Source organism: Engraulis encrasicolus, chromosome 16 (assembly GCF_034702125.1).
Source record: "Engraulis encrasicolus isolate BLACKSEA-1 chromosome 16, IST_EnEncr_1.0, whole genome shotgun sequence".
Lineage (NCBI taxonomy): Eukaryota > Metazoa > Chordata > Actinopteri > Clupeiformes > Engraulidae > Engraulis > Engraulis encrasicolus.
In genome coordinates, this window is record NC_085872.1 from 25,745,637 (window position 1) to 25,764,064 (window position 18,428).

The 18,428-nt window shown below is 44.3% G+C and overlaps 1 protein-coding gene across 3 annotated transcripts in view; it reads left to right on the forward strand.

Moving 5' to 3' along the window:
* Positions 1-16,036, forward strand: part of map4l (microtubule associated protein 4 like) — a 48,820-nt gene extending 32,784 nt beyond the window's left edge. The window contains exons 7-17 of one of the 3 annotated variants that reach the window (XM_063219121.1): positions 3,165-3,745; positions 3,984-4,160; positions 4,932-5,037; positions 5,341-5,403; positions 6,421-6,653; positions 8,124-8,195; positions 11,516-11,608; positions 12,110-12,194; positions 13,440-13,552; positions 14,647-14,842; positions 15,656-16,036. In XM_063219121.1, the coding sequence (XP_063075191.1) occupies positions 3,165-3,745; positions 3,984-4,160; positions 4,932-5,037; positions 5,341-5,403; positions 6,421-6,653; positions 8,124-8,195; positions 11,516-11,608; positions 12,110-12,194; positions 13,440-13,552; positions 14,647-14,842; positions 15,656-15,660 (1,724 nt within the window). In that variant the 3' untranslated portion in view covers positions 15,661-16,036. The remainder of the gene's footprint in view (positions 1-3,164; positions 3,746-3,983; positions 4,161-4,931; positions 5,038-5,340; positions 5,404-6,420; positions 6,654-8,123; positions 8,196-11,515; positions 11,609-12,109; positions 12,195-13,439; positions 13,553-14,646; positions 14,843-15,655) is intronic. The other 2 variants (XM_063219122.1, XM_063219123.1) reach the window with 2 other exon arrangements.
* Positions 16,037-18,428: the final 2,392 nt, after the last annotated feature.

The following is an 18,428-nucleotide window of genomic DNA, read 5'->3' on the forward strand; positions in this document are numbered from 1 at the left end:
ACCTCAGGCAGCGGGCAGAGCGGGCAAGCCAAAGCAGTCATGAATGGTAGGTGAATGTGACGAGGGGCGGTGAGGAGAGGAAAAGAGAAGAGAACAGAGGAGGAGTGAGAGGAGAGGAGAGGAGAGGAGAGGAGAGGAGGAGAGAAGAGAAGAGGAGAGAGGAGGAGAGGAGAGGGCAACGGAGCCGAGCAGTGGCAGTCACGTGAATTTCAGCAGAAGTGCCGATGCTCCGGGCATGACTCAGCAGACGGATGGCACTCAGCGTGTCTGGGAGGTGGTTGCGCTCTGCTCTGATGAATGCGCTCCTACAGTACTCTGCCTGATCTATGTGCAGTAGCTGTGAGCGCCGGTTGTTTTGTAAGCAGGCTGTGTTTTGTTTATGTAGATTGGTGGAAGAAGCTGGTGGTGATACAGTATGTAGTAGATATGCACTTGAGTATCGCTAGGATGGCACTTTATGGATGTATGTATGTATGCATGTATGTATGTATGTATGTCTGTATGTGTTTTTTGTTTTGTTTATTGATTTTTGGCGTCATGTGTATCAGTGTTGTGTGTATGTGGCAGCTATTTATGCCTAAGACAAATTTCCTTTGGGATCATTAAAAACAATCTTGAATCTTGAACAGTAATACAAAATATGTTAAATGGCCAAAGGCAGGTGAAATATTGAGAGGTACGTGTGGATATGGAAGGATGGCGAGTGGCGTCTGGAAATGCTGTTGTTAAAATGGCTCGGTCGGGCAGACCTGGGATCTCTAGGGAGAGCAACCTGAGTGAGCTGAGGAGGAAGGGAAACCAGCAGTCAAGGTGCCCTCTGGCATATGCTCTTATTCTGCTTAGCCATCTGAGAGAAGCAGAGAGAGAGAGAGAGAGAGAGAGAGAGAGAGAGAGAGAGAGAATGAGAGAGAGCGAGAGAGAATACAGGAGAGATGGAAGGCACAGTGGTGTGGACCTGGCATAGCACCTCTGGTACTCCCCGAGCTCTGCTTGTGTGTGTGTGTGTGTGTGTGTTTGTGTGTGTGTGTGTGTGTGTGTGTGTGTGTGTGTGTGTGTGTGTGTGTGTGTGTGTGTGTGTGTGTGTGTGTGTGTGTGTGTGTGTGTGTGTGTGTGTGTGTGCGTACATGCGTGCGTGCCTGCCTGCGTGCGTGCTTGTGTGCATGCTTGTGTGCATGGCAGGACATGAGGTTGTTCCGTGAATTGTGTGTGAAATGTACTTAACATTTTCAGTTGATTTGTGCACAGATGGAAATGATATTATATATGGATATCCACTCATTGAACAGATAGAGGGGGCAAGACAGACTCAGGTCTAGTTATGGCCAAATTACAAGACTCACGGCAATCAAACTCTTTCAATTTCTCAATTTCTGCTCAATGTGCTTGGTGTTTGTGTGTGTGTGTGCATATACATACTCTACTGTAAATGAGAGATTGAGTGAAGAACTGTGTGCGATCAATCAGTAATTGACTGAGTAAATGTTGAGGCATAGAAATATTGTCAGGGTCCATGGACTCATTTCCCAGAATGTACTTGAAGAGCTTCGTCGCAAATTGACGTATATCCATTTTGGAACTTTTTTGGGGAAATTGACATTTTTGTTTTGGGCTTGGCATTGCATTGCAAAATGCATTTTATATAGGTTCTCAAAATATTTGAATAGCAAGAATTCACACAGATGACAGCACGTCTGAACAGTCATTTCCAATAATAAAATGTTTTTAAAAATGGCGTTTATGTCATTTTGAAACTAAACTCTTCACTTGTTATGCCCAGCAGCATGTGTTAGTGTGGAAGAGTTGGATATTAATGGGCTCATATTAATTGGAAACTAGGAGGGATTGCTCTTATATGTATACTGATTTATCTGCGGGGCCAATGGGCACTGTCATAGTGTTAAGTTGTGCCTCTGACTTAACACGATTGATTTGAGTGACGGAGCTGGCAACTCAATGTTTTTTGCAGTGTAGTAGTCAAACCATTTAATTTCAGCAAAAAAAAAACAACAACCCAGCAGCAGACAAGCACAGTATTTGTGCAAGAACCAGTCCACATTTCCTCTCATCCTGTCCCTCTCCTCTCTGTGCCTCTCTGTCCTCTGCTCTGTCATCCATTGATTCGTCTCTTTGTGGGGCCGAGCAGTGCCAGGTTATGTAAGGCTCCCGTGCCTACAATGTGCTTTTTTGTCTTCTTGTCCACACTCTCACACTTCCTGTTTGCCCAAATCACCCCAGCACAGGGGCTTGGTGGTGCCATGAAATGTCTTGGTCGTGTGTGTGCGTGAGTGTGAAGGATATTGAGAGTTTACAATGTAACAATGAGTTAACAATAGCCTAGGAAATCAAAGTGACGAATTGTACAGAATTATCATATTGGTGGTACTGTATGGGGTGTGATTTTTGAGCTTTATCACAGAACAGGGCAACTTCAGGAATAGCTACTTTGTGCTGGTATGAGGTCTGATGCTTGTTATAGCTGTACTATGCATGTATTTGCATTCATGTCAAATGAAAAAATATGATTATTAACAGTGGACACTGTATTTCTAGTGTGTTATACGTGTATATGTGATCAGCTATTAGTTTTATTTTGACCATGTTTTGCTGTGGAGAGGATTATGATACCTGTCACCTAGTCAGCTGTTATTGGTATAGTTAATTTACATGTAACACCACAAAGCTGACGTGGTCATTATTTAAAAATAGTATAGACACTATATAATGTTAATGCATAACACCTTTAAATATTCCCACATACATGTCAAATGTGAACATTTTCTGTAGCAACACAAGCAGAGTTAACAGTAGCAATGATGGACAAACATCCCCCTTCACACATGCACATCCCCAAAGCCAAAGCTGGATCATGAAAGCATTGCTCACCCATGCACGCTTCAGTGGAGAAACTCTGCCATCACAGACCAGGATGGCACCAGATTGTGATGTACATATTGCCATGTAATGGATATTGCAGCTCAATCAGTGCGTACCTGCAACTGGTGTGCAGGCGTGTTTGCAGAGCATCGTGGGAAGTGTAGTGCATGTAACTAGGGCATGTAAACAGAGACACTAAAGTGCTGTGGTACTTTATAAAAAGTGCCCATGCAACCAAAAACTCATTACAAAAACGATGTTTGGTTTGTCTTTCTTGTGTTTCTCCACAGTGAAGGAAGACAAAGTGCTGAAACAAGAGAAAACGGATCCCTTCAAGAAGAGCCCTGACACTTTCAACACAATCGAGAAGATGGACAAACCTGAAAAGATGGAGAAGTTCGATAACTTTGACAAAAAGGAAAAAGATGCTGTGACTAAAAAGGAGGACAGTATGTTCAAACAGGAGAAAGCAGACCAGTTAGGCAAGGACAGCTTCAACATGCTCGAGAAGATGGACAAGCCTGAGAAGGTGGAGAAGTTCGATCACTTTGAGAAGAAGGAGCCAGAGGTGGCGCCTAAAAAGGTCGAAAACGCGGACAAAACTCAGAAGAACGAAAGCGTCATCAAAGACGGGAAGCCGGAGGACAACAAGGCTGAGAAACAGGACAAGGCCGAGAAGCAACAAGACAACAAGGGGGAGAAACAAGACAAAAAGGTGGAGAAGCCAGACCAAAAGACTGAGAAGCAGGAGAAGAAGCCTGACAAACCAGAGCAGAAGACCGACAAACAGGACAACAAGGCAGGAAAGCCCAAGTCCCCAACCACTCCAACCAATGGTAGCAAGGATGTGACCAGTCCAGACAAGGCTAAGGTAGGCCAAAAGAAGCAACGCCAATGGCAGTAGCCCTGTTAAATAAAGTTCTGTTTAATTTTCTGCAACTTATTTTTTGACAGTGACAGGCTTGTCATTTATGATTTTTTTAAAGTCACAGCATGTTTTCAGGCTGTTGCTGATTTGCTCTTTTTGTTGCTTCTGTCATGCTGTCATCTTTTTTCATCGTTTTTCTTTTATCTTTTTTCCCTTCCCGTGTGCAAATGTGACATCATAGCAGGCGGCTGTAGGGCCACCTAAATCAAGCGCACCCAAAACAAGACCAAACGGGCTGTCTACAGCAGACAGTGCTGATAGCAAGGCCAAGCCTGCCGATAAAAAAAGCCCAACACCCAAGGCCACCAGCCGATCTATGGGTGTGAAGCAAACAGCATCGAGTGAGGCTAGACTGAAGGTGAGGCCGGTCCACCCCATCCATGTGGTTCCATGGTAGTCCTAGTAACACGTCCAGACACCCCGTCCAAGAACAAGAATGTCAAACGTGTTGTCTTTCCCAGATCTCCATGTTGCATGTTTCCAATGTGGTTAATTTACTGTAGCCCTGCACATCTCATCTCACCTCTGTCTCTGTCTTTCTGTCCCTCTCCCACTTTTCATGAAACTCTTTCTGTCTGTCTGTCTGTCTGTCTGTCTGTCTGTCTGTCTGTCTCTCTCTCTCTCTCTCTCTCTCTCTCTCTCTCTCTCTCTCTCTCTCTCTCTCTCTCTCTCTCTCTTGCTCTCTCTCTCTCGTGCTGTCCACATCTTTTGCCTTTCTCCCAGTATGCAAGCCCATTTATCTCATCACATTTTACTGTGTTTAAATTATCAACTTAATTTTCATTTCATAATGTAACCCCACCACCATATACAGCACTGTATGCTTATGTTTCCTACTGTACATTTTCACAATTCATTTATTACATATTTTGCTGGTGTGTGAGTGTGTGCCTGTGCGTGTGCCTGCTTGCGTGTGGGTGTGTGTGTGTGTGTGTGTGTGTGTGTGTGTGTGTGTGTGTGTGTGTGTGTGTGTGTGTGTGTGTGTGTGTGTGTGTGTGTGTGTGTGTGTGTGTGTGTGTGTGTGTGTGTGTGTGTGTGTGTCCGTGTCCGTGTGTGCGTGCGTGCGTGCGTGTGTGTTTATGGATGATTGCCCTGTTGTACTGTAATGACACCCTCTTCGTCCTATCAGGCGACAGAGAATGGTACCGCACAGCGGCCAAAGGCCAATGGTGGCCCCTCATCTCGTCCCAAAAATGGAACCCCTGCTAGTGCCCCCTCTACACGCCGCTCCTCAGGTACACCCCACACTCACTTAGCCATTGCCCATTACCTACAACTCGCATACACACACACGCGCGCGCGTGCATACGTACGTACGTACACGCGCGCGCACGCACGCACACACACACAGAGCACTTTAGCAATCATGAGGATTGTTATTTATTAGCCTGGTAAGCCAGTCCCTCGTACTTCGTCTCATGTGCAAAAATGAATAATGTCCTCCTGCCTTACCAGGATTAATGGATGTAGTTACAGTTACAGTTGTGAAACAGATGTCTTACTGTAGTCCTCCAAATGTGCTTCACTTTGCTTTATAGCCACGATGACTAACAGCAAACCAGGAGAGGCCAAGAAGCCCAGCACACCCAAGACGGCAGCAGGTACGTAAGCATTTGCAGAGGAGCTGACACGCAAACAGCACCGCCCACAGCCATCAACCAAAAGAAGGCACTTAGTAGTAGCAGAGACCATTAGTCTTAAGAGCCAGACAGATGCCACCAGCCCCTTCTCTGCGCTTGACCTCAGCGCAGTGCTCACTTGAGGCATTGCGGAGCGTCCTCTGTGGATCTCTTTTGTTAAGTGGAGCAGGGAGACAGGGACAGATGTGCTCATGGCCGTAGCCACATATGAGGTGAGGGAGGTCCGGACCTCCCTTATTTTTAGAGAAAATAATATTTTTCATACATGAAAAAGGGGATCTTCTCCATTGTCCGCCATTTTGAATTTCCAGAAATCTTTTCAGCTGCAAAACATACTGTAAACTGTGGTCATACTGGTAAATATTAGTTCATTATTTAGCAGATATTCATGAAAAGACAGCATAGTTTCAATGAGCAACATAGTTACTCCGGGCAACATCCTACACAGTGCACCTTTAAAAAAAATTCTGGTGCGCTGCGCGGGCACTATGGACCTCCCTTATTTCAAATTCCTGGCTACGGTCATGGATGTGCTGTCTCTTTGGAGCTGTGAATTAGCCATGCTCTGGGGAATAGTGCAGCCCGGGACATTGGACAACCTGGTGGCTCTCTGCTCTGCGGCAGTTGCTGAGGCGTTTGTTGTAGTCATCACTTTAGCGGATGCTGCTGATTCAGTAACATAGACTGAGATGAACATACTGTACGGTAGATGCCAAAAATAGGTATATTATTTATACGGTGTACTGTATAATTCATATAAAATAGATACATTCTATTTATATACTGTATGATTCATATAAACAATGTATATTTATGTTTTTCTTTAATTTTCTGCTCCTACTTTCTTTCTTTCTTTCTTTCTTTCTTTCTTTCTTTCTTTCTTTCTTTCTTTCTTTCTTTCTTTCTTTCTTTCTTTCTGACCCTTTTTCCATTCCTGACCCCCACGCCCCCCTTCCTTGGTGCTTATGTTAAACTTAGCCCGGCCCAAGACAAGCCCAACCACCACCACTGACCCCAACTCATCAGAGCCCAGCTCTCGTCGGACTCGCATCACCAAGCCTCCTGTGCCCAAGCAGACGGTACCGGAGAAAAAGCCTCCAGTGCCGCGAGCACCCAGGAAGCCCATTTCTGCACCTATGCCTGACCTGAAGAATGTCCGCTCCAAGATTGGCTCAACGGACAACATGAAGTACCAGCCAGGTGGCGGGAAGGTGAGGACCTGAACATGAAGTTACTTGTCGATCTATCAATATGAATCTCTCTGCCTCTCTACTTCTGTCTGTATCCCTCACTCTATCTCTATTTCCTGTATATATCTATCTATAGCAGTGGTTCCCAACCTGTCAGTCAAGACCCCACAAGGGGATCGCCAAACATCCACAAGGTGCCGCAAAGCCCACTTAATTTTAAGGGGATTAATCAGTTGAATATACTTATTATGGTAAATAAATGTGACAAGTGGGTCTTCAAAGTTTACAAAGATAACAATATGGATCTCTTAAGAAAAATGTTTGGAACCACTGATCTATACCACTCTATCTATCTATCTATCTATCGATCTATCTATCTATCTATCTATCTATCTATCTATCTATCTATCTATCTATCTATCTATCTATCTATCTATCTATCTATCTATCTATCGATCTATCGATCTATCTATCTATCTATCTATCTATCTGTGAATGCACAGTTGAATGGAAACACAGTGATATCCTGTCCCCGCATGTGCCTGTTCTGCAGGAATATAAATGCTGCATGAGAAGGAAGCTGTTTATTATTATCATTATCAAGTGCATCATGTTAAATTACTGCAGCGCTGCTAAGACGGGGCTGAAGAGCCCTCCACCACACTGTTGTCTTCTCTCTTGATCAATCACCATCACTGTCAGAGAGCACAGCAGCAGCAGCAGCAGCAGATGATGTGTAAATCCGGCTCACCCCTCTGGGCCTATCTCATCTCACATGCTTTTCTGCCTCGCTGGTCACTGACTGATGACAACTCTGGTGGGTGCCACCGCATCTGTATTTTTCAAAACAAGCCAATGCTGCTGCTGCTGCTGCTGCTGCTGCTACTACTACTGGTGCTGCGTGTGAGCTGCTGTGTGATGGTGCAGAGTTTACATTTCATGACGTTCGTGAGGAGGAGGAGGTACAGCACATGCCGTGTCGATACAACTCAAGAGGGAGAAATACACAACATTTGATTGGCAGAGAGGGAGGGCTGTAGGGTCAGCTTACACTTCCTCTATTTTCTTCCTCCCTTCTCCAAAATGGCCTCTCTGTATGTCTGCTGTGTTTTAACCATTTCCCTGCTGAAACACTGTCCACCACCCCCTCGATACTACCCACCCACATTGGTGTTTAAAAGCTCCCAACCTCACATGTACATGCGTACACCTCCACACCTTCATACACTCAGCAGTGACCCTGACTCTGACTCATGTGTGTGATATACCCTGCTGCTGGTTGTCCATGTCTCAAAAAAAAAAAAAAAAAAAGAACGAAAATGAAGCTGGACGTGACCCCCACACTGTTGGCCTTGGGACAGGGCAGCCCTTCTTCCCCACGCGAGTCCTCTCCATGCACACGTCACCTACCTGTACCCACCGTACCCGCTGTCTGCCATCCAGGGGGTGCCTGGGCATTTCCTTCTGACCCGTGGGTGATTGTCTCCTCAGGTGTCGGCAGCCCAGGGCAGGAGTGATGCTCTGGCAAAGGCCTCCCTCTCCAAAGAGAACAGCCAGAGCAAAGTGAGTCCCTTCCATCGCCATCTCTCCCTGAGCCACACAGTACAGCCTTTCCCTCTTGATCTCGTTCTCTCTCTCTGTCTCGCTCTCTCTCTCTCTGTCTCGCTCTCTCTCTCTCTCTCTCTCTCTCTCTCTCTCTCTCTCTCTCTCTCTCTCTCTGTCTCTCTCTCTCTCTGTGTGTCTCGCTCTCTCTTTCTCGCTCTCTCTCTCTCTCTCTCTCTCTCTGTCACACTTACCTCATCACTCTGTTTGTTTTACGCCCCACCCCCACCCTCAACCCCCTTCTTTCTTGCTCTCACTTTCTAACCACTCTAAGTCATGTATATAAGCACTGACCTTTTCAAATTCTCGCTTTCGGTCAATGTGTCTCTCTGAGAATTGCCGGCGAATTTTATCTTAGCTGTCTCTCAGTATCACATCACATACCCTCTTCTATTTACTTACCCGATTACTCACTTTCTCACCTACTCATTGCTCTTCACTCTCTCCCTGGCAGTTATACGCCATCGATGAAGTCATTCATGTTCACTCGCTCACTCGCCCACTCCATCCCACTAACTCCTTCTCACAAACCCAACCTCTATGACTGTCCCCACCTCTCTGCCTTTTCCCCTGATATCTTCCCCTGATATAAAACATATTGTTGCACAGAAAACAGATGTAATGCAATATTACTAGTCACTAGTGAATAATCACTTAAAAAGTATGCAAAGTTTGAAGAATCAAGATTTTCAGATTCTGTAGTTAATGTTTCAGTTGGTGTTTTAAATTAGCTATAAGGTTAGAAATAATATCTGTGTGATTAGTGAGTCAATTGTGCTTATTAGTTTTGCACACCACCAAAGACATTGTCATTGTTGGTTACAAATGGACAAAGAGTAAGTGGCTTCTTTATTTCAAAACTATCATATGTGTAACACTGCTTCTGAATGTGACTTAGTGTATCACTGAATCTCAAATGGTGCACTTGTGCACTTCAGTGTTCCTGTTTTAGTGCATATGGCGGCGTATTAGATAAGCACTGAAATATAGTGCCCGAAGTGCACAAGTGCGCCATTTGAGATTCAGGGTATGTGTGTTTGAACTGCTATGGGCATTTGCAATGTGCCTCTTCTGACCTGATTGAGACAGGTTAATTGAAACTGATTTGAAATTACTTATTACTGTACACCAGTTGAGTTGGTCACTTCCTTTTTTGTTTTTTGCATTCTGGTAGATCAGAAGAATAGCAATCTATGTTACGTAATGATCATGATTCATAAAATTCCAAACTTTTTTACAAGACAATTTATCTAGACTGGATTTTTGGTAAATTCATGTGTTACTTGAAATCGAGCTCAGAGCCTTGTGGTCTGACAAGTATAGATAAGTACATTTTCTGCACAGCTCAACATATTTATGTACTCCATGTTGTGAGATGTTTTTAATGTAGTGTGTTGTGTGCATGGGTTGTTATGTATACATAACATTGTTGGGTATGTATATGTAACATTTATATGTTTATATATTCTATATACTGTAAATTCCTGGATATAAGAAACGTATACAACAAACCATCTTCAACATATACGTACACCATTGACTTATGTCTTGAAATAGCATACTAACCCCCATTTTGGGATAGGCCTATACATCCTGCCAAGCTACCCATTATTTGGAAGGACTATTTTTTATTATAATATTGGGATTATAGCTTTCTCTACTGCAAAATGACTAAGATATGTCAGTTCTTGTTCTTGGCTATCATCATTTTAGCCTTCATTTTTGGATCATGTTTGGCTATTCCATGCTATTTCTATATATCTCTCCCTGCTACTCCTACCCTTTTTATCATACGTAATACCGGTATCCATCATTTATAATGAACAATTTGTTAAATACTTTGTAGTAGCAGAGAGACGGCCACAATAAATGCTTCACCATGAGTAGGCTGTTCCTGATGGTAGCTATCAATCTGTTACAATATCAAAGTATAATCCACCCCTAAGTATAATCCACCCCTGGGAAATTACAGTATATAAGCATGCCTCACTCAAGTGTTTCACCAAACTTCACTCCCCCATCCAGCTCCCAGAGTTACTGTTGTTTTACAGCACTTCTCCACTTCTCCACTGTCCCAGTGACCATGGTGGGATAATCATCATGTTTACGACCAGGGAGTTAGCCTGGTGTCAATTGCACTTCAGCCGTGTATCGTCACAATAACCCATAGTTTAGAGCACATTGACAGCTACGCTAAGAATGAAGGAGGTTGTTAGCACCAGTTGAAAAGCTCACTGCTCACATAATCTCTGTAATTGGTGTGCTGAGAGTGAAGGCGCTGTAGGCAGTGATATAGTATACTGTACGTCAAGGGTCAGGGACCACTATTATGTGCCTGAAGGATCGTCGTCTAGGAAGAGAGAAAGAGTTGTAAATACTGAGAGCAACGTGACAGTAAATTTTGCTTCAAGGTTATGTCACCTAGTTCTAGCCAAGATATGATAGTGTTGCTTCAAGGTTATGTCGCCTAGTTCTTACCAAGATATGATAGTGTTGGAAAGACTTACCAAGATGATCAAGGTTTTTTCTTTGTAGTACAACAGTCTGGGTTTTCTCTTTATAGTTTATTCCTATAATTAGCTAAAGCTGTGGTAGAGAATAGGGTGTAAAATCGTTACTTAAACCAGCACTCCTTACTGAAAAGTTGGTCTTTTAGCACTTGACGGTCTAACATAGTATCATGATATTGTAAGTTCTCACAGTACTCCTGTAGCCTGGGAACTCCCATACAGCCTTCAGCTCTACACAATCGTTTCGATCTAAAAGACTTATCTCACTTGTGATTAGGTCTGGTGGTAACCAGGCAACTATTCCTAAGCTTTCTGGTCCATTCAACTTCGTGGTGTGTTCAGCGTCTCATCAGCAGCAAATCCATTCCTATTCATCCCCATTCCTCCAACTATTCACACCACACACCTGGTGGAATCGGAGTATGCTAATTGTCTCTCCTCAACAGAGGGCCCCATGGGGGCTGTACTGTGTGTGTACTACCACCGCTCCATCCACCCTGTCGATCTTTTCTCCACTTCCATGCCAGTACGTATACTACAGTAGTACACATGGTGATTACAGTGACATGATGATTATGAGTGACACTGCCGCCAGTAGCGTGGCTGGCTGGCTGACCCATGGTTCTATTGCTCTGTAGCGCCACCCCCCCCTCTGGCCTGGCCCCTCCACGGAGTCTCGCCTCGCCTCGCCTCGCCTCATGATGCCGCACATGAAAAAGGGTTTCCCCCCCCAGTGACCCTGTGTCCTCTGTGGTGTTGTGCTGTGTTTAGGTTCAGATAGTTCACAAAAAACTGGACTTCAGCCACGTCACCTCCCGCTGTGGCTCCAAGGACAATATCAAGCATGTCCCTGGTGGAGGGAACGTAAGTGCACCTGCGTCTCACCTGTGATCCTCCCCCCCCAAACCCCAGACAGCCCACGAGCCCAGTGTGCGAACCCTCGGGTGTGACATACTGTGACAGTAGTGCTGCTGCGTGTGCGCTGCATTTGGTGGTTTTGGTCGCGTTGTGTGTGTTTTTCTGTGCGTGTGTGTGCTACAGTATATATGTGTATGTGTATGTGCAAATGTGTGTATGTGTGTGAGGGTATATGTGGTATGTGTAGGTGTGTGTTGGTGTGATATGTTGGTTTGAGAGTATAGGTGGCATGAAACAAAACAAAAAACACAATTTTAACCCTAGCATGAGCATGTCTGTCAATACCACTGTAATTTTAATCTCCGTTAACCCAGCTGGTGTTTTACAGATAGTAAAAAATATATATATTTCTTTTAATACCTGTCGGGTCTCAGAGACTGGCTTAGTCATTAGCAGCAGAAGCACATAAAGTAATCATTAAAATGTCCTGTTGTCCTCTCTCTTCAGCAGGTTAAGATTCTCAACAATAAGGTGGATTTAAGCAAAGTGACCTCCAAGTGTGGCTCGAAGGACAACATTAAGCACAAGCCAGGTGGGGAAACATGAATGTGGCATTATGCTGCGTCCAGACTAACGGTGCATACACACCAACGGCGAGGACGTCCACTTAACGTCCACTTCACGTGTCCGTTATCAGTCTGAAACGGTTAGAATACATGAAAGCAGATCATGCCTTGCACACAGGAGCGTGGTGTAAGCACGGTGCATGACCTGCCGGACCGGGCATGTCCGCGATGCTCCTTGAAAATATAACTTGAGTCTATTTTCCTGCGCGGACGTCTTCGTTCAATGAGCGGCTCCCATTGAAAATGAATGGCTGCTGCCTGCGGATAGAACGTGGACGTTGACTGTGCAGTGTGAAAGGCAACCTCTCGGACTCGTGATGCTCCCGGAGACGTTAAGTGAACGCAAACATCTTGGTGTGCATGTACCGTAAGGGCGACCTTTGCTGACTGGTAGCGGAGGTAGTTGAAGTTTCGCCATGAATTCGCTTCATTCGCTGACATTGACATGTTTGATTTAGCTAATCACATAACGGCTCTGGCCTGATAGCCAGGGACATTCGGAGATACGAATATTCCAATTGCTTATTAGCTTGACTTTAATCATTGAAATTTACTCTGGTCATCCAGTTCGCTTACCCTCCACAGAGAAATAATGACGTCCGTCACTCAGTTGGTATAGGTCGCTATTGGTGTGAACATAGCATAGGTGTGATGAGTCAGAGTGCAGCATGGGGAGAGGAGGTTAGATCATTTAGTGGCATGTGGCATGTGCCAGTGACATGCAGAAGTGCCGCAGTGGCATGTCCATTGATTTTATACTAGAACCACTGACCTATACTAATTATTATAATAATTGTATTTTTTGATTATTTATGTATTCTAGGTCTGTAATTACAACAATTAACGGGCATGTCAAGTGCTGTCACGATTGCGCATGCCAAGTGCCGTCACGGTTACGGTTACTATGGCTACAGTGGCTACTACGATGTCGTACTATGCCTAAACCAAAACTCATTCCTAAACCTAACCTGTCAGTGAAAAATTTGTGTACACCAATCTATAAACATGTGGAACTGTGCCTAAACCAAAACTCACTCCTAAACCTAACCTGACAGTGAAAAAAATGTGCTTTATAATAGCATGCCAGTGATGCCACTTCCGCATGTCACTGGCACATGCCACATGCCACTAAAGGATCTAACTCCTACTGAGCATGGGAGAGCCCTGGATAACTTTCTTCCTTTCACTGCAATGTCTCTAACACACGGCAGGAGGTGGCGATGTGAAGATCGAATCCCACAAGGTGAATGTCAAGGCCAAGTCTAAAATAGGATCTATGGACAATGTCGGCCTTGAACCCGGAAATGGCAATGGCAATGGCAAGGTAAAGCCATTTTGTCCCTCATAACCATAAACATGTCATCATTCGAATAGATGTTTTCATTGTGATGTGATGTGATGTGATGTGATGTGTGTGATATGCTTTGGGTGTGACTCTCATACCAACTACACTGTATGCATAAAATCATTCTCTGTAAAAGGGAAACAAATCCTCTATGGTGTATCTGATAAATATATATACTTCCCTCTGGCAATAACTGATTACTTTTTTATGGAGATGGGATCTCTTAAGATATACCCAGAATATATTGAGAAATTATGTCACTAAAGCAATGCTGTTCCATTTGTTGTTGCTTTATGCCTTTGGCCAGAAGAGGGCATACATCTCCTATGAATAGATAAAGCCTGAGTGACTCAGCAACATGGCGGCAGATTACACAGAATGCTATTTACATTACTTTATTGTAACATTATTGTTTTTTTTGTTTTTTTACTTATATTACCCATCATTTAGCAACTTTTGTCTAAATAATATTCCCATAAGACAATGTAAAACATTTTTTTAGAAAAAGCAGGAAAAAAAATTGCCCATGGATCATACCAGCAGATTACACAGAATGCTATTTACATTACATTATTGTGTTTTTAACTAATATTACCCATGTTACCGAACAAAAACAATGTTGCCAGAGTTACTTGCTTGCATCCAGAGCTACTATACCTGAAGTACAATCCATCTACACATGCACTTATCTCTCTATTAGGGATGCAAATTATTGATTTATTCATTAATCATTAGTTGATAGTCTTATCGATCGACTTACGATTAATTGATAAGCAGTGGTTTCCCCCCGAAATCTCAATAATTCTCGGTAAAAAAAAATTAAATTAAAAACTGAGATAAAATACCACATTCTATTGCCATTCTTTAATCCAAAGGTGATTTAAATATTCCCAGTATTCACACCCCTCTTCACATACACTCTTCACATGCCCATTTCACCTGGGTCTCTTGAATTGTCGATTAATTGTGATTAATGTTTTTTAATCGATTAATGCATTGATCGATTAAAGTCGATTAATCGATCAATCGTTTGCATCCCTACTCTCCATGTACTCTCCCTCTGCTGTGCTCAGGCTGATGTGGCCAAGGAGAAGTCTGGAGATAGCCCACCCGTCTCTGGTACTAGTCCTTCGCCTGTGCCAGCCAGCATGGCTAAGGAGAACGGGGTGAAGGATAGCGGCCCCATGGCCATGCCTGTGCCGTCTGTGGGGGAGGGGCTGGGGCTGCGGGACGCTCCGCAGGGCATGGACAAGCACATCACCGGGACAAGTGAGTGGCACACCAATATAATCAGATAAATGCAGTACACATGCTACAAGTACACCTACACAGGCACACACACACACACACACACACACACACACACACACACACACACACACACACACACACACACACACACACACATGCACATTGCACACACATCTAGAGGGACCTTGAGAGAGGGAGTGAAAGACAGACAGACATGCAGACAGACAGACATGCAGACAGACAAAGAAAAACAGAGATGAGCTGAGCTGAGGAATCTGTTGCTATGTCAGTGATTTAGAATGTGACCTTATCCCTTGCACTTTCAATGGAATGGAATTATACCAGAGAGAGTAGAGAGAGAGAGGTTCCATTGGCCCATTGTTTCCAGGTTCTATTATTGCAAGGGGGATGGGGGGAAATCCCCCTTTAGGCAGACCTAGGCAGACCTAAGGACTGTTCTATTCAATGCTAGGAGTATTATGACACGCCCCTTTAGGCAGACCGGAACCTGGTCATGTTAGGTGCCCATAGCAACCTATTGCATTGGCATATCTCTATATACTTAAAGAATCTCTGATTATACCACCTCAACAGAGGAATGGTTTGTTTTATATTATACACTTATACTGTACGTATACATGCATGCCTCTGTGTTTGTGCGTGTGTGCGTGTGTGCGTGCGTGCGCGTGTGCGTGCGTGAGTGAGTGTGTGTTTGCATATTCACATGTTTTGTCTGTTTTGTGTAGACACATCAACCCTGATTCAGATTTTTCTGTCTGTCTGTCTGTCTGTCCCATCCCTCTGTCCACCCCCCTTTTCTCTCCCTCTCAGATTGAGTCTTAGCAGCGGAGCTATGGCGGGAGCGCACTAGCTCACGTGGACCACAGCGCTATCATCTCCTGGCCCTCCCCTTCCCGAGTGGCAGCCTCCCCCGCCCCCCCCACACACCTACCCACTTATGGAGCACCTCTCTCAGTGTCTCTCTGGGGTCCACCACCAACACAACACTCCTCCGAGTTCAACTGGCCCAGTGCAAACGAGGGGACCTATCCACACACACACACACCTTCTCCCATGTCACCTCATCCTTATGATTATTATTGTTTTATAATGCGTATGTTTAACAAGCAACAGAGCTGATGTGAATGAAGCATTTCCATCAGTATACAGCACATATAAAGCCAGTACGTGCTCTCTCTCTCTCTCTCTCTCTCTCTCTCTCTCTCTCTCTCTCTCTCTCTCTCTCTCTCTCTCTCTCACACACACACACTCACACACACACACACACACACACACACACACACACACACACACACACACACACACACACACACACACACACACACACACACACACACACACACACTCACACACACACACGCACAAGCAGACACTAGGCATTTACCGCAGAGAACCCCATTACTCCGTTTTCTTTCTCCTCCACCGTCATTCTCTCTGTCCACTGGGACTTCTCTCATTGTGCTCTGACGTATCCGTCGGCAACTCAGCACAGGTCAGAGCTCTGGAAAGACAAAAGGTTTCAAAACACATGGGTCTCGGTCTCCTCTGGGATTGTACTGGCTTTTTTATTTTTACAAAACTATGGGATATAAATATATTATATGAAATGGTCTGTGGTACATGTTTGGGATCGGACCCCGTCTGGATACTGTCATGCTAGGTTTAGTCAGCGAAAGAGTGTAGCTATCCTACCTTCTCCTACAAGTCCTGACACAGAGATGTCTGCGCCCCCTTGCTGCTTTTGTAAAGACCACTTATCCTTGGTTTCCTGCGGCCTTGTGGCGTACCCGTACCCCGCCGTCGCCCGCACTTTTAATTGGTGTTTAGACAATGCTTTCCCTTTGAATGACCTGAGCACATGCAACTCAGCCGTACGACGCAGCTGTACCTTAACTTGACTTAACTTACGTGTTGCCAACACGTGGCGCCGCCTCCCGTCCCGTCCCGGGAGAACCCCAGAATTCACTTGAGATGTAGCTTCTCACATCATACTATGGCAATTAGTTTAAGCACCCTTTATCGTGAGCATGTGGGGCTGTCTTTGAACCCTGATGAAAATGGGACTAGCCATGCAGCCAGCATTCACCCAGTCTCCCCCCCCCCTTTTAAACCCTCCTCCCATGTGTTTATTCTTCACTTTAGATGATAATCCCGTGGTCGACCCCTAAACAGCACTCTGAACTATTAGAAACTTGTAGGCTCTTTGAACAGTAGGATATTTACTTCTCTGTATCGTGTTTGCGTAAAATTTTAAAAAAAAATACTGTAACAATGAGCTGTATCATATGTTGTGTCATCATCGGCCCACTTCTTTCTCTCATTGTACCATCTCTCTCAATGCAATATTGTGGTCTTGGCTGATGAGGCACACAAGCAAAAGGCCTCCAAGTGCACAGGAACATGCAGTGAAATCTCCACTGGGGCACGGCAGGCGCAGCATGCATCCCCACGTACAGGGCACATAGACAGGACATGTTAGGAGAGAGAGAGAGAGAGAGACAGGGGGGAGAGAAGGCGCCAGGTGGTAGAATGAAATGTCTCCTGTGGGGAGTGGGCAGGATGTGGGGTCTTGTTTACAAATTATTATATAAGGCTTTGTCCAGCTTCAAAAAGGCACACACTGTAATATGTAAAGAAACACTAATGTTACTTAAATGTCCCTGAAAGACTTACTGCGGGCGAATGCCTAGCAGATTGGGAGATATTGTTTTCAAAAAACACCATTGTTATTACTTCTTATTTCTTTGGTGGACAAATGTCAAGCCTCACCAAAATGAGAAAATTATAAATAGTATTTGCCTCACTGGTAAAGGAGTCAGATTGTCAAGTGCAAATGGCAATATTGGGAACCATAGTCTAAACACAGGGTGTTAAATCAGCCAACTCCTATCCTGAAAATATCAAGATTCAAGATTGTGAATTTTTATTTTGACTTCCTCGCCAGTACTATTATGGTACTGTTGAGCTTTGAGTATTTTTTTTTAATTTGTGATGCGTATGGAAACTCCAATGAATCCGTATTGATTGAAGTGGAAAGGGTTGAATGAGGAGAAACCCTCTTGTAACAGTTGCTGCTGACCGTGTACTAGTAACGCCTCTGAAGTATGCTTGCACTAGAGTACTAGGTATGCTGTACGCCCCCCCAACCCCCAATGAAGTATTCCTACCACATTCAGTACTTTCGACATGTTCCTTGGTACACTTGCATTGTGGGTATTTAATTGTCAGTGAAGCATACTGTGTAGATAGAGAGGGTGTCATGACAACTTGACTATGGCCCACGGCCATGTAGAAAGCTCTCTGTAACAACTTTAGTAGGGGTAAAGCAATCATTTGGAAAAAAAGCACCTTATAGCTTGTGTATTTATATCAAAAAGTGTTCAACAAATTAGTCCGTGAGGTAGGAAAAAAGACATCCAGTCATCCCTTTAGATTGGAATAGATTTTTTTTTCCCCAAAAATGACTGAAACTACTGTACAAATAAAAATGAATCAACCATGTAAACATGGAGCAGGGGTGGATAGCGTGTGTTCTGTGAGATCGGCAGGTTGTTTGCAAGTGTAGTAAGTAGTGTGTGAGTGG